This window comes from Protomyctophum bolini (genome assembly GCF_963924005.1).
Source record: "Protomyctophum bolini genome assembly, chromosome: 18".
Classification (NCBI taxonomy): Eukaryota; Metazoa; Chordata; class Actinopteri; order Myctophiformes; family Myctophidae; genus Protomyctophum; species Protomyctophum bolini.
In genome coordinates, this window is record NC_137879.1 from 22,097,411 (window position 1) to 22,114,001 (window position 16,591).

At 39.9% G+C, this 16,591-nt stretch overlaps 1 protein-coding gene across 7 annotated transcripts in view; it reads right to left on the bottom strand.

Moving 5' to 3' along the window:
- Nucleotides 1-1,169: 1,169 nt before the first annotated feature.
- LOC308333194 (actin-binding LIM protein 1-like) overlaps nt 1,170-16,591 on the bottom strand; it is a 40,939-nt gene continuing 25,517 nt past the window's right edge. For 4 of the 7 annotated variants that reach the window (XM_080789412.1, XM_080789410.1, XM_080789415.1 and 1 more), the window contains 14 exons: nt 16,151-16,219; nt 14,707-14,877; nt 14,577-14,612; nt 13,534-13,666; nt 12,314-12,388; nt 10,821-10,868; nt 10,424-10,570; nt 10,152-10,234; nt 8,724-8,826; nt 8,543-8,607; nt 7,860-7,928; nt 5,614-5,688; nt 4,256-4,336; nt 1,170-1,764 (listed from right to left, as the gene is read on the bottom strand). In XM_080789412.1, coding sequence (XP_080645538.1) covers nt 1,651-1,764; nt 4,256-4,336; nt 5,614-5,688; nt 7,860-7,928; nt 8,543-8,607; nt 8,724-8,826; nt 10,152-10,234; nt 10,424-10,570; nt 10,821-10,868; nt 12,314-12,388; nt 13,534-13,666; nt 14,577-14,612; nt 14,707-14,877; nt 16,151-16,219 — 1,269 coding nt within the window. In that variant the 3' untranslated portion in view covers nt 1,170-1,650. Of the gene's footprint in view, nt 1,765-4,255; nt 4,337-5,613; nt 5,689-6,461; nt 7,757-7,859; nt 7,929-8,542; nt 8,608-8,723; nt 8,827-10,151; nt 10,235-10,423; nt 10,571-10,820; nt 10,869-12,313; nt 12,389-13,533; nt 13,667-14,576; nt 14,613-14,706; nt 14,878-16,150; nt 16,220-16,591 lie in introns of those variants that run through there. The other 3 variants (XM_080789413.1, XM_080789414.1, XM_080789416.1) reach the window with 3 other exon arrangements.

A 16,591-nucleotide genomic window follows, 5' to 3' on the forward strand; every position in this document is an offset into this window, starting at 1 on the left:
CTCTCTGCACTATAGCTCTTTCTGTCCAGTCCTACGTGTATAGGCTGGCGATTGTGGCGACTTATATTCGTTAATAAAGAGAGTTGTAAAGGGGATATTGTCTATGGTCAGTTCATGCATGTGTATCATTCTCGTTTTTAACCGGGCCGTGCGGCGCATTGACGGTAGGCAGTAGGGCTAATACAATGTAACCAACTTGCGCAAGCATAAAAAAATGGGTTTTAATTGTCTGGTAACGGAAAATAACGGAAAATAATCTAACTTGTTACTTTTCTCAGAAGGTAATCTGTAACGGTAAGGGATTATTTTTATGGGCAGTAATCCAGTAACCTAACGACGTTACTTTAGAAAGTAACGATGCCCAACACTGTCAATAAGACACTTTGTGGTATTCTTTTTCACATTGTTTGACCCCAAGTCAAAGCCTTTATTACGTTATACTCAGCTTTAGAGTATAGTAGAGAGGAGATTAAAGGAACTGAACAAGACATTTGAAGAGAGCTACTTCTTTTGTACAAAGAAATTATCAACCACATTAAGGTATTTTGAGGAGTGTGTAATGTCCAAGTTACCATGGGCTATTTCTTTTTAATTCTGTGTTGCTGTGCATTCTTATATATTCACATGAATTACAAATAGCAACATGGTGTCGAGTACCACTTTCAAAATACATTAGGAAATACCAGGTAGGCTACTATTTACTGTGAAAATCGAGGGTAAATGTAGTCAGTAATCTAAATTAAGAACTGTCCGATGACCCACATTTTGACCTCTGAGATGGGAAATGGATAACTTAAATAAGTATCCCCCACCTAAAATATTATGTACAAAATGTACCACACTTGCTACAGTAACCGCCTAAATTTGCCACAATTGCTTTGTTCTTTGGGGATCTAGTTCATGTATCCAGTTACTTTGCATCACTGAGAGACTTAAGTGCATACAATTCCACTGGGTGGACCATATTAAACAATGCTTGAACTGAAAACACTGATAAAATCAAAGACCAAGTAATCTCACGTGACAGCCAGAGATTATGGCAGGCCATTTTTAACTACTTTGCTATTGGATGCCTTTTTACTGTTTAAAATGCCCCAATAAAAAAGCAACACTAAACATTGATTCTATAGGGATGTGAAATGAAAACAGTAAGAGATAAATTCTCAGATCATTAATATTTTTAATTTTTTAACAAAAGCATTACATTATTTCAAAGGGACATAAAGTAAAATAGAAAATGCAGCCTTTGTGTACATGCAGTAGTTTTATCTCTATCCTGCTGAGATCCCTAAAAGTACTTTCAATAACTTCTGTGCTTATAAACTACTACAGTATAGGCCCACGTACTGCATAATGCATACTTACCACTTAGTAAGCCCCATTTAATATTTTCTTATTTATATTTTTTATGTTTGAATTCTACATTAAAACACAGTCAAATGAATTTGACTCTGCTGTAAGGTAGCAGAGTCAAATTAATTTGACTCTGCTACCTTACAGTAGCTACTATATAAATTACAGTATATGCCCAAGTAAAAAGGAAGTGTGTGCATTGTTAAGGCAAAAGAGAATAAATTCTTTGTGTCAGGTGCACACAAAATAACTCAACATATATTTTAAATGAGGATAAATAATACATTAAAAATCCATCTAGAAGAGCTTGACCTTCCTCTTCATGTCATTACGCTTCCAAAGTGGAAGCTGGTCAAAGTCGTGAATCTCGATTCCAAAGATGTTAAAGAACACATCTGGGGCCAGGTGACGCTGCAGAGTAGAGAAGACAGTCATGATTTATTGATTGCATAGTAATATTACAGGGTAACAAGACAACTCACCTTATAGCACATACATTATCCCCCCACGTTTGATTGATTGATTGATTGATTGAAATATTTATTAACAGTTTGTAGAATTACAGTACATTTCAAGCACAAACTCAATACAAAGACTGTTAACTGTGAGTGGACGACCCAATTAAGCATTACACTTGTTTACAACAGGGTCCACATTGTTCAATTCATCAAAACATTTAGAGACATACAAATAGACACTTCTATGTAGTTAAAAAACAGAACAGGAATTCATCATATAGGAAGCAAAAAGGGAAAAGATACATATACAGTGAGGGGAAAATGGGGGGGGCTCAATGCTGCATAGAGAGAGTGAGAGAGAGGGATGGCTCGTATGTATGGGCAAGGGGGGCTGAGCCCCCCCTATCTTATGGAGTAAAGATGAGAAATTATTATTAAAATGTTTTAGAATAGATACTTTTATATTCTGGTATAATCTAAAGCAGCAACAGCATCAAATAGATACAAGAAAAACACAAAATAGGTCAAAATGGGCTGATTTTTTACAGCCCAAAATGCTTCCATTGGCTTTCATTGCGTTGAATGATTGACAGCTGCCAAGACACGCCTGCTTGGTTTACTTGCCATTGGGGCTAAAATCTCTCAGCCCCCGAGCCAATAGAGGGCTGTGCTCACCCCTAATGCCCGCCTCAGACCGTGAGGTCATTGGCTATTGACCAATCACAGCACCTGCTCGTGTGTGGTTGTTTATGATATGATGTGAAACTGAAAGAATGGCGGTATTTTAAATGAAATAAGTTTATTATTTACTTTATAATCCGTTTTGTCCCGTGTCCGTGGAGGGGAAAATGAAGTTAAGAGACTGGGAGCATATCGTCCATTTTGGATCATATAACAAAAGGAAAGGATACGAAGAATACGTTTTGTGAGTTTGAAATTCTTGCTTGGGGCAGACAGCTGACCGGTGACCGCACACCGGACCTACAGAAAGGTAGAGTGGTCTGCTTCATTCATCTCACAAAGTTAAGAAACATAATCGCTGGTTTAATCACATTGAAAGTGGCTCGATCACTCATTGAGTTGGGAAGAGAGAGAGAGAGAGAGGCTGTGTTAGTGTTGTTTCGGAGCCGTGCATGTGTGTGCCTTGCAAGTTGCTTGTTTCGAAACGGCACCGACGTGCGGGCGCGCAACGCGTGCGTGTGCGTGCATGCATGCGTGCGTGCATGTGTACTGTTATTATTAATGACAGTAGGCTGAGCAGCTATCTGTACATACAAATACATGTTCAGTGGAGTGTTTGTTGTGGGCATGATGCACTTCTGTTGTTGTGGAGCATTTGCTGTAACAAAGTATAGGCCTGTAGTAGTGTCATTGCTGTACTTTGATATCTGGAATATGATGCTATTGCTGCAGGTTGAACTAGTTGGGTAGCATAGTGTAATAGATTTTCTGAGTAGCACTGCATGGGTACTGGGTTGTTGTGGAATGTGATGCTGATGCTGTTGTTGCTGTAGAGTAGAGACCAGTATTCTGTGAACATGCTGTAGTATAGGGTGAACAATGGATAGCATGTTTTTGTATTGAGTTGTACTGTAATTCTGCAAACTGTTAATAAATCAATCAATCAATCAGCATATACTATCGTATATTGGCCCCGTAGCATAAGATTTCTTAGGCAGCCCCTCCAACCAACATCACCTAGAGCCGCCACGCACTACTCCTTACTTACAACAGTGTTTCACCGGATTCTACTGTTAAATAAATAATTAGCGCGTGACCGCGCACGTCTGTAGGAACCGATAGTTAGATCCGAAATTGAATTACTGTAATGTGTGGAAAGTACAGACAACTCACCCCGTAATGTCAGAAAGTGAAGACAACTCACCGGGGTGAGTTGTCTGGACTTTCTGGGTGAGCTGTCCGTCCTTTCCCTTTACCAACTCGCCCAACTTGCCCCAGCGGAAAGTACAGACAACTCACCCCGCCATGTCAGAAAGTGAAGACAACTCACCGGGGTGAGTTGTCCAGTAGGCTATTCTATTACAGTAGTACAGCATTGTCAAATTACATGACTACTTGATGTGTTTGTTACCTAATGTTCAATTGTTCATAAAACCAGAGTCAAGAGAATACACTAATTACTATTAACTAAAAAAATAGAAAAGTGCACACATGTCTCTGTAAGGCCGGATTGCCAACCCATGCAGGCCCGGGTTAACTTGACCTCTCCCTCGACACCAAATCTCTTCTATGAAAATAGCCGATCTACAAGCTCACAATGTGTCGTGAGCTTGTAGATCTATTTTAAGAAAGAATAGCGATGCTAGGGTTCATGTGGTTAATCCAAAAAAAGATTACAGTTTGGTGAAAGCTTAGAATATATACATCATGGGTGAAACATGCTGCTGGAGGAGTTGTCTGACTATAATGTTATACAGTGTTACCTCAAGCCTTGTTTTGTCAACATCCAGGGGAAGCTTAACACGCCCTCTGTTGGCCACAGTGAGCATTTCAAATGGATAGACCTGGACAAGGGAAAGACTTGGTTGAGAATCTTATGCAAGGCATTTGCAAGACATACATGTCTCATTAAGACATGAATGTTCTCAAGATGTTATGAGGTAACGATTTAATTTGATCAGTCAAAACGAGATAAGATAACCAAGGTAATTGGAAAGCATGCAAAGTACATGGTCTGTGCACAGTCAAGTTTTTATTTTTAATAAATCTAATTAATTACAAAACAATCATTAGCCTCGGTTTTGATCAATGTAACAATGCAATGACCACCTCCAGTGAAGTTCCCTTTCACTCATGTCACTCACTTCACACAATGGTGATGTGAGAAATGTGCATTCACAGACACCATTGGGTTGTTTCCCAAGGGTCGTAGTGTTTGTACTGAAAAAGACAGAATGGTTACATGTCCACAATTTCACCCAAAGACAAGCTGGCTCAGGATGTCATGCCATGCTGACACTGTGTCAACCACATGGGGGGGAGGATGAAGGCCCTTTTGGTTTGGCCACAGTGTCAAAGTCTTGAAGCAGCTGCCTCCTCCACAAGTGAGAGCACTTGCTGTACGAGGTGGGATCAGTTTACTGCTTGCTGGACATGTTCCAAACCAAGGCAGACGGCACAGATGGCACATTTTGTAGTCGGCAAGGAGCTGCAACACACATCTCCTCATAATATGATTGTAATCGACTTCTACCAAAGGCAAGGGGTCTGCAAAGGCACATTTCCCTTACCAGCCCTGCACATACTGCCTTCCTTCAGCCATGCAGGGAACCTGGGAAATGGCAATGATAATCAGTTTTTCTTGTGTTAAATAATTGTTGAAGCCTCAGGAACTGAACTTCAAAACCATCCCTTAGTGAGCTACAAACTATGGTTAGTCATTTTAGTTCATTTTAGTATACTAAAATCCCATTGACATGCATTGAAGGATATAATTTAGGGCCAATTGAAACACTTTATTATTTATTCAAAAGATTTGCAAGAAAGCCCAAGATTTGTAATCTATTTGTATTTTTTAAGTATTTGTAGTGAGTAGCATATACCTTCAGGCCCCGATGCAGGCTATTTCGTACAGGTCCTCGATCTTGCACGCTAAAGTGTCTCCCCTTTACCTCCCAATGAACTACATTTTACACGTATTATTATTGACAGGAAATGTAGTCTTAGTCACGGTAACTTAACAGCGTGTTTGTGTGTCAGAGAGAGAGATACTGAGAGAAAGAGAATGTGAGAAAGTGATGCAAAGAAATGTGGAGTAAAGAACAGCATGGACAATACTTGCTTTTGGTTCCAACATATTAGGCATAGACACTCCTCTGTCCATTCGTGCTAATGGACGTTGGTCATCATGGATGAGCTACAAAAATGGAGCGAGAACGGAGCAAACACATGTAATGGGATATCCACATTGGATTAATGTCCAAGTAGGATTAATTGAAGCTACTGTAAGCAACTAAAAGCCTAATTGCTACAACATCAAACACAAAGTAGTCTACAAGACAAAATCAGACCTGTCTGAAGTGAGTGGTGCTGTTGGTACTGTACTGTACTTCGTAGTACTTTGTAGTACTGTACTGTACTGTACTGTACTGTACTGTACTGTACTGTACTGTACTGTACTGTACTGTACTGTACTGTACTGTACTGTACTGTTATTCGTAGTACTGTACACGTTGTGAGCTTGTAGATCTGATAATATTTGTGCTGTACGTGTGTTAGGCTGTGCAACAGTGACACTTGGTGGTGAACAAAGGGTACTTCTGTGCACATACATACATACATGTATGTGCATTGTGTTTTAGCTGTCTAGTCTAACTTGGACTCAGGCAGTGTTGTTTTTGTCGACTAAAACTAAGACGAAAAATGTTCGTCGACTACCTTTTTTCACTGACGAAAACTAAATGGAAACGAAATGAAAACTAAGCTATGACGACTAAAACTAAGACTAAATATATTGACAATTTCGTCATGAAATAAAAACGAGACTAAAATGTTAGGAAGGGACTAGTGGACAAGAGATCCAGTATAAGTAATTTTACACTTGGTTGGTTGCATGCTGAAAATAGCCGATCTACAAGCTCACAACGCGTCGCGCTGCGACATGATGTGAGCTTGTAGATCGGCTATTTTCAGCAATTATAAAATCTGCCATTACGATGGCATCAAGGCCCGCCAAAAACACATTTTAGTCGACTAAATCACCTGTAGATTTAGTCGACTAAAATTGCATGACATTTAGTCGACTAAAACTAGACTAACACTAATACATTCCAGGTGACTAAAATGTGACTAAAACTAAGTGAAAACTATTCAAGAGACTATGACTAAAACTAAAATAGAAATTTGCCGCCAAAAACAACACTGGACTCAGGGGGGTGGACGCCTCTGCCTTGCATAGTCCCCAGTGAATAGGCATGTTGCTATTCACTGGTAACCTAACTTTGTTTTTTAAAATATCTGAAGGTGTTGTAGGCTTGGATTTGACCAAAAAGCCCCCCCCCCCCCCCACACACACACACACACTGTATCCTTGTATAGAGTGATATCTGGTGGCTATGTGTGACGATTATTCTTTTGTGTTTTATTATTCTTTTAACAATTTTAGTTTTGTCTGATTTAATGTTAACTGTTAAGCAGCACTAATTACATGAGCAGCCTGTCACAGACATGCGCAGAGCAAGTTCAGTCAGGACACTCGGTGCTGTTGCTGCCAGCCGTTCATTGGGCCGCCTCAGCATCACGTTCTCATGCACATGATTCACTTCATCCAAACAAACACTCATTCCATCTTCATACCGGCTATTTAAACTGGAGGTTTGCACTGCTCAATCTGGTTGCTTGTTTGCTGCTGCACATACTGATACTGCAGCACTGCTGTCTGCCTAAACCTTTGCTGTTCACCCTCCTCCACACCAGCTACCACCTGTCGTTTTGGATCTGCTGTTTAGGTACGATTCGGAGTCCCTATGGTGCTGATGCGCTTGATCTGAGTACCTAAAAAGCAGATCCAATTAATCGCCTAACCATAATAAATATATTGCTCTTTTTATATTCAATAAATATATATTCCATCCATTCATGAGTTGTCCTGACTGAACTATAGACTTATAAAGAACTCAACTCAATACTAGACCAATGGTTCATTTTATAAATAGTGTGACCATTAAGAATGTCATAATGCAAAATGCTGCATAAATGTGTTAAGGTACGTAGATACATTTCTGATGTGTTTAAAAAAAGTGGTCTAATGAAATCGAGTTGGCCATTAAAGTCTATAATTAATCTTCAAACATTCTAGCACAGACAATGATTGTTATGTTAAATCAATCCATTCAAAATGCTGTAAAGACAACAGGAATTGGCAGCAGAACACAGCATTCAGGATTGCTCTAAGAATATATACTTTCCTGCACATACCTTAAAATCTGAAAGAGAAGAGAGGTAGAGAAACTAAATATAGTAGCAGTCATTAAAATGACAAATGACAACAGAAGTACATGAATCGTATCTAGTGTAACAGGACAGGACCTGCATACCTTTTACTCCACCAGTCAAGTCCCCATGACTGTTGTACTGGGTGAAATTGGTTGATTGTGGCTGTTAGAGAAACAGATGAATTAAGAGGCAATTAGGGATTATGATAAGATACGATATGCAAATCAACTGTAATATACAGAGATCAATACATTTCTTATACTGGTGAGAAATGACTGAGCTGACTGTATTGTTTTACTTCATTATTGTACCTCTTTATTATTGTCTTCACCGACTTCTCGTGTTTCTTGGGGGTATATATCTATATTTGTTGTGTGTTGTTTCTAGGAAGTGGGTAGGCCTACACAATTTTGCCTAAACATTACAACCAATTATTTTCACTTAAATTATGGTTCAGCCAACCAGAGTTTTGATGATTTCCATATAATATATAGAATATATGAGTGTACTGTGTGCCAATTTCCTGATTTATTTCTGATAAAGATCTATCGAAAGCACATTAGCAGTGTGCAGACTTTATTTATTTATGTTAGAACTGGAAAACCACCACACCAGCACCTTGAAAACCAGTGGAAAAGCAGGACTCTAGCTGTGACATCTCAATTCAATTATGACAATTGACAAGAATTGTACTCAATTCAAGCAGTGATAATATGTTGTCAGTGAGTGAGATATTTGTAACAACAATAACAATAATAATGACAGACAGCTCTTACCCAACGGTGACCGTTATGACTGTAGCCAGGCAAAGACGATGTTTTGGACGTGAAGGTATTTTGATCTAGGGGTAAGTTAATCATTTCAGCAATAGGTTCTGCTACGATGAGCCACTTTAATTACTTTCAAACAAAAGCATTATAACTAGCTTAGTCGCAATCTATTCTATAATAGTATTACCATTTTTGGAGATAGGAGAGTATGAAGTACAGGTGTAATGTTCTCTGTTCATTGCTTTCTCCGTCTCCTCCTTCAGAATGAGTTGTCCCAGACCAGACTGTATCTGTAAAACACAAATACATAGCATATAAGAATATTGTGCAATATTAAATTAACCACTTTGTTTGAGACATAACATAGTTTTGGTTATTGGAGTATCATTCAGCAGGTGTGTCAACCATTTTGCTGGTTATTTTCAGTGAGTCTTAGGCCCTTATTTATCAAACGCAAAAATGGGCGTATGCCAAAATCACTGCAATTTTCTGCATTTATCATTCCAACGTGACTTTGGACTTTGACGTACACCATGTGTGGTCGGGAGCTATCGAGAGAGAAGTATCCCTTGGGTACTGTAGCCTACGCGTATATCTATTCTACTATATGCATAGTATGGTGACATGACATGGTAACGCCCCGCCTGCCTCTGATTGGCCTACCGACACTGCCGACCGCACCAGAGTTTCCTCCGAGGTGGAAGATACATGCTGGATAGTCTGCCGCGAGGTTACTCCGTGGTGGGAAATATATAAATAATACAAGTGCGATATAATACAAGAGAATGACAGCTTGGCACTCGCGACAGTAACTTTTATTTTTGTAGAAGAGGCAAACTAATATTGTTTATGCCGTTGGCCTGTTTATTTGTATACATGTGTAAACTTGAAACATTATTGTAGTGTAAAGTTCTTGTAATAATGTGACTCTCTTTTCCCCTGATCTTTATCTTTTTTAGTATAATAGTATTTAGTTTAACACTTAACACTTTAATTTAAAACACAGCCAAATCCAACCATAGTACATTCAATCAAAGCAAACAGCACAAGTTTAGTTTAGTTATTAGTTTGCCTCTTCTACAAAATTTTAAGTTACAAGTTACTGTCACGTGTGCCAATAATGCTGCAATTCTCTTGTACTTTTATTATTCTATTATTTCCCACCACGGAGTAACCTCAAGGATCGGAGGACAGTCTGGTGAGACCATGGGGGATAGACGGGCTAGAAGGGCAGTGTCGGTAGGCCACTCAGAGGCAGGCGGGGCGTTACCATGTCTATGCTCGGATGTAGAATAGATATACACGTAGCCTACAGTACAGTAGTTAGGTAGGAGTTATCGTATGTGCAACTTCCTCGTTTAAGGATAAACCCGACGCGATGCTCGAATGTTTGGTAGTATTCCGGTTATTCATGACGTGTTGTTTAAATGATGCTCGGTTTCACCCGCAATATTAATCAAAGCTCCGACCAAATTCAAGCTAGGATCGGCTGTTAAGGATCACTTGATAAATGAGACGTTGATGTGGCCCACGCTCGACAGAGACAGAATTTACACTCCATTGATAAATGAGGGCTTTATTGTTGGATTTGTCATTGTGATTATGACTGACTTGCCTTCTTGAGATGTTCGTCTTGCATTTGTCTGCGTTTCTGGTGTTCATCTTCCTCTGGTGGTGACTGACTTCGCTCCTTTGATCCTAACAAACAGAGTTACAAAGGACAGTCACAATGTAATCCCTTTGAGCTCTTCTCATGTAATAGTTTCAGTATCTAATTCGAACAGTTTCTGCCTGAAAGCCAATAAGAGGCAGGTACTGTAGGGTATGTCTAAGGGTGGGTCTTTCCTGAATGGTATAGAGAGGAATAACTCAGTGGAAGGGTTTTACCTAAGGTGTGAAAGGACGGAGGGCAGGGCCAGGAGTCGGTCTCAATCTTTGGTGTGGTGTCTGGGCTCGGAGCGTAAGCGGCAGGGAACTTAGCGGACTTGATGATGTCATCAGCAGACTTGCTTTGGGCTGGCATGGTGGCTGAGTCTGGAGGATTAGGCATTAAAATAAGTGATTTAACGGTGACTGGGCAGCCGTGAGTGGATATAGGTCAGGCTGTCACCCCAATGGCCATCATCAGAAACCTCTGAATCAAAAAACCTTTCACAATACCAATGAAATTTGTAATTTTATGCTTTCGCTGATGGGAAAGAGTTGGCTTTTTATGATGCTTTTCTAAACCATTTCTTCAATATTCAAAAATGTCTTGAAAATGTTTGAAAAATAGAGGACATACCATATTGTTTGTATATTGGAGGTTTCCTATACATGTGCATGCCTTGGTCTGCAGATGAAAACAGAAAAGTAAAGTCAACATTGCATGTTCTTTGATGTTATCATGACAGATAACCGGTGCCATGGAAAGCAATACTAAGATCAGCGTGGGAGAGAACAAATTTAATTTGCAACCAAAAAACAACAAAGATTACGATAATGTCTTGTGAACAGTAGTGACATCACATTATCAGATTGATACCATGCATCAAGGGAGTAGTACTACGGTAAAAGCCAAAGGAGGGAGAAGGGAGGCAATTGGAATGTAATTGTACGGTTGAGATAGGGAGGAACATGACAAGAAAGGGACAGAAAGAGAGGGGGGAACTAAAACATAGAATGGGAAAACAGTAGAGGTTAAACAAAAAATTATGAGAGGAGAAGTATATTGTTGAAAGGCGTGAAAGTCACTGGGGACTAAGTCCATTTAAACCGAAATAAAATGTAATTATCATAATAAATCAGTTCTCACTGAAAGCACTGAAACCTTGAATTTGGGAGGAGGTCGAATCACATGAAACAGAAGAAGGAAGATGTATGAAGGATGTGAAGGAACATCTTGAAGTATACAGTAAAAAGGATGAGAGCAGACTACTAAATGTTGACCACTAGATGGCCCAGTGCCTCAAAAAAGTCAAAACATGAACACACTCACAATACACATAATACAATACATATAATATATGTATTTGGATTGGAATGCATACTGTAACACCTTTTCATATCACACTGCCATTCTAAGGCAGGGGTTCTCAACCTGGGGGTCGCGACCCCTCGGGGAGTTGCCAAATTATTTTGGAGGGTCCCCAGATTATTTTCAGGAAAAAAAATGCGGCTGTCTTCATAGTCTTCTACCAAAGGCAAGGGGTCTGCAAAGGCACATTTCCCTTACCAGCCCTGCACATACTGCCTTCCTTCAGCCATGCAGGGAACCTGGGAAATGGCAATGATTTCTTGTGTTATTGTGTATAGCTAAATAATTGTTGAAGCCTCAGGAACTGAACTTCAAAACCATCCCTTAGTGAGCTACAAACTAAACTAAACATAAACTTTCCTTAATGATTATATATAGTTTCAGTATTTATTTATGATGAATTTTCTCTATTTTTAAGGTTATTGTAGCAGTCAATTTGTATTGGGGTGGGGAGGGGAGAGGGGATCGCGAGACATGGCCAAAGCATTTCCGGGGGTCCCCAGACAAAAACGTTGAGAACCCCTGATCTAAGGACACAGACATATTTGTTGCCATGGTACCTTAATTGGCACTGAGTGACTCGGGCTATTGTTTGCATATAAGGATGATAATCTTATATATTTATAATCTAAGCTTCTTCTACTGCTGCTGGCCATTATATATCAATGTACATGTATGCATTTAAGGAACAACTCTGGTATGATTCAGCAGAGGAGCGAAGAGGGGAGGATAGACATGTGCACAGGGGAGTGGGGGCTTACCGTTGCTGTGAGGGAGGAAGTGGTGATTACAGGGGGAAGTGAGGCAGGTGTCATTACAGCCAGGAAGCAAAGAGCCTGCCAACCAGTTCCAAAAGAGTGGAGCAAGATTAATGAAGGCAAGGAAAAGGAGGTGGGAAGTTGTTTAGTCAGGAGCAGTTGAGAAGAATCAGCGATTCGGTGTCATCGTGAAAGGAACAGCAAGCTCGTAGAAAAATGTTGAATAGACTTCTAGAAGCCAGACGCAGTCACACTCTTTGATACCCCGCCCACAAGGATTAATTTAATTTGGTTGTCTGTCTGTCTGTCTGTTTGCATTTTTGTGGGGAAATGGCTGCAGGAATGTGGGCAATGGTCCCTACTAGGTTAAATAATTACATGTTTGTGGTAATTGTGTCATGGTCATGGTCAGAGGTCACGATTTTAAGTTTTCCCAGACATAATTGTGTCACAAATTGTCCAATTTACTTCTTTCTATTTTGGAGCTATGATCCTCCTACCATTGAAGATTGGTAGTGTTCAAAGTCTTGGGGGTCAAGGTCATCTGCCAGAATGATATATTTTCCACCCCTGTGGAAAATATATTATCAAATAATAGTGAGTTACCGTACATGTAATCATCTGGCACTTTGAAGTGGAGCAGCCTTGAAAGCTCACACTCATGCTCACCATTTTTTCCCAAAGTGGATCAATGTCCAGAAAAGTTGTAGCTCGTCCGGTTTTTGTTCTATTTAAGGGGGAAGGGGCATGTTGTTGTGCCTAGAACAACTTGTTTCTTCTTGATTAGTTGTACTTATTAGAACTGACACTGTGAGCACCAGTGTTGCTAGATTTTGTGAGAGAAACAAGCAACCAGGACTATGAAAATCCCAAAAGAAGCGACTAGGCCACATGAGCACTTACTGTACATACATGATTGGATATTTGAAAATAGCAGATCTACAAGCTCACAATACAATACATTGCATTGCGTTGTGAGTAATTGCTATTTTCTAAATCATATTTATTTTTTATTTTATAAGTTTGGAATATTTTTTAAACTAAATATTATCAGATGGGAAAATATTGATGAAAGCCACTGGTTTACAATTACAAAAAGGAAATAAATGCAACAGAAAAACAAGCCCAGAGTCGTTTATCTTAAGCAGACTTGACAACTCTGCATGTGAGGCGAGCACTGTGAAACATGACATCAATGAGTTTCTCTGAGGAGGTATTCTCACCTGGCCGGTGGAAGTGTTGTGGTGAGCGTGATACTGTGGGAGTGTAACCCTGGCGATTATTCATTGTGGACGTTCCAAACGATCCCTGGGTTTTGGATCTAGACATGATGATCCTCTTCAGATCATAACTCTCCTTAAAAGAATAAAAAGACACCCACACAAGATAAAACATTTATGCAAATCATATTGGCATAAATCATTTTCATATTATTTGGGGGCCAGTATGATGGCATACTGTAAGTCAGGGGTTCTCAACCCGTGTGTGTGTGTGTGTGTGTGTGTGTGTGTGTGTGTGTGTGTGTGTGTGTGTGTGTGTGTGTGTGTGTGTGTGTGTGTGTGTGTGTGTGTGTGTGTGTGTGTGTGTGTGTATATATATATATATATATATATATATATATATTGCAACTGAATGGCTGTAAAGTGGAAATGAAGAGTTTACATATAGTACACATAGTACATGCATACACCTTCCCTAATGATTATTTATGGTGTATTGTCTCTATTATTAAGGTTATTGTAACAGTCAATTTATATTGGGGGTCGGGAGGGGTGGGGCGGGGGTCCCGAGACATTGCCAAAGCATTTCCGGGGGTCCCCGGGCCAAAAACGTTGAGAACCCCTGCTGTAAGTAATATACAATATTTAATCAATTGTCCTCTTACAGAGGTAAACCAGAAGCTTTTGAATAGGTCTTCAAGGGACAAGAAGTGGTCGCACACGCTGGTAGCCAAAGTGCCAATATTTTATTATAGTACTCCAACCAATGTTTGGTATGATACCATACAGTACACAATACATAATCCATACATAAATGTTGGTTTATTCATTCTGTGTCCTGTAATATAATGTTGGCACTTTGGCTACCAGTGTGTGTAGCCACTTCTTGTCCCTTGAAGACCACGATTCAGTTTATTCTCCCGTGGACCGGCACCACTACATGGACTCTGGTGTGCGTATCATTCTCGTGCATAGTGTTAATCTAGAAGCTTTTACTTAATTTATTCAATGCCAAAAGCAAATATTAAGAAATGAATCAAACTTACCTCTGATGTTGGAGTTAGTGTTGATGTCCTTTGTGACTGAAACAAAAATAAAATACAGAATTCTCTTATACATAACAATGTGACATAAATATAAGAGAATCTAAATCAGTTGTTTTGACTTGGATGGTACCTCTACAGGGCTCTGCCCCCACAGTCCGTTTTCCTTGCTATCCAATGCAGTTGAGTCCTTGTTCTTAGAATCATAGGACATCAAATCAGGACGCTCTATGTCATATATAGCCTTGACTCTGGGAATGGCTGCTAAGTCCTTGTAATCAATGACTTCTTTGTCTACTTTTGCCTGTGCAGGGAAGAGAGGGAAGCGATGGGAAAGACAAATACAATGACGGGCAAAGGTTAATTAGGGCAGGGTGAGGAGTCAAGGGTCTGTCCAGTGCCATTTGTTGGATTTCGGCATGAAACAAATAAATCATGTTATTGTAAAGCACAGGATCCAATTCACACCTGGGTGTTGTCTAGTGTATGTCTGGGTAGCTCAGTAGATTCTGGGTTTGATCCCAGGCACCGCCAACTCAGTGTATGAGTAGCATGAATTGACTAAGTTGTGCAAGATTTACCACTGTGGTAAATACTGGGAGCTGATGGTAGTGTTGTGCGTCACCTCGGCAATCCATCTCTCAGGCGTATTGAAAAGGTGATAGACACCCTCGTTCTTGGCTGATACCGACAATAAACCACCTATTTACTTACTTACACTTTCTGAGCAGACACTACAATTGATATACTGTATATTTAAAATATATATACTTTTCAGTCAATATTGATGTTAATCACATAATGTTGACTTTAATAGCATTTGAAGAGCCAGTTAAATGTTCTTTGCGACTTCACCATATGTTATTTATTTTACACCTACAGTAGCTCAATGTCAAACAGGAATCTGCCTCTCTGATAGGAAGGAAGGAAGGAAGGAAGGAAGAGGTGTAGAAGAAAGATAGAGGCAACAAGGAAGGAAGGTAGGAAGGAAGGAAGGAAGGTTCTTTATTATTTGTCTACTGAGGAAGAAATGTGTCTTAGACAAAGGGCCTGCATGCAAGGAGAAGAAATGTGTCTTAGACAAAGGGCCTGCATGCAAGGAGAAGAAATGTGTCTTAGACAAAGGGCCTGCATGCAAGGAGAAGAAATGTGTCTTAGACAAAGGGCCCGCATGCAAGGAGAAGAAATGTGTCTTAGACAAAGGGCCTGCATGCAAGGAGAAGAAATGTGTCTTAGACAAAGGGCCCGCATGCAAGCGTAGCCCTTATGCCCATGTCGCCGCAGTGCAGCGCCAATACATCTTTCTTGCATCGCCAAGAGAAGAATGGAAGGCACTTAACCAACAAACCAGTTAGCCATTTAAAGACAAAAGAAAATCTTTTTATTTTCAGCTAGAATGACATGCCCAAAACTGGGACAGCAAGGTTAAAGTGGTTAATTGTGTTTATTTATTTAATTGTGGCACAAATGATCCACCATAATATGGCAATCCCCAGTGTAATTAAATAAATTAAATTAACATCAAATCAAGCGCATGGTGAATTGTACTGACATTGAAGACATTAGAAAGAACTTACATATATAGAGTGACCAGGAAACCCAATGCTTGAGCCTGGTCTGGAGTTCTCTGATGAACTTCTGGTAGACTGCAAGAAAATGACTTATGTTAAAATGAGTAACTGTAGAAGTCCAGTTATGATGAAGTTGGATCTGATGGAGTGTACTGTACAGTACACCCAGAACATGATACTCCCTCCTCTCTATCAGTCTCATTCTGTATTCTACAGCTAGGCAAACAAACAACAATTAACCAACCCCCCGTAGGTTTGAATAGTATTGCATTGCTACTGGTTAAAGAAAAAAAAATTGCCCATTGTTGGTGCAACCACTCCAAGGAACAGCAATGTCCATGTGTCTGTGTTCACCTATCTATGTGACGTGTGTGTCTGTGTTCACCTATCTATGTGACGTTAATGAGCACCAGTATAATGAGTACCAGTAGGGGCACTGTTTGCCAT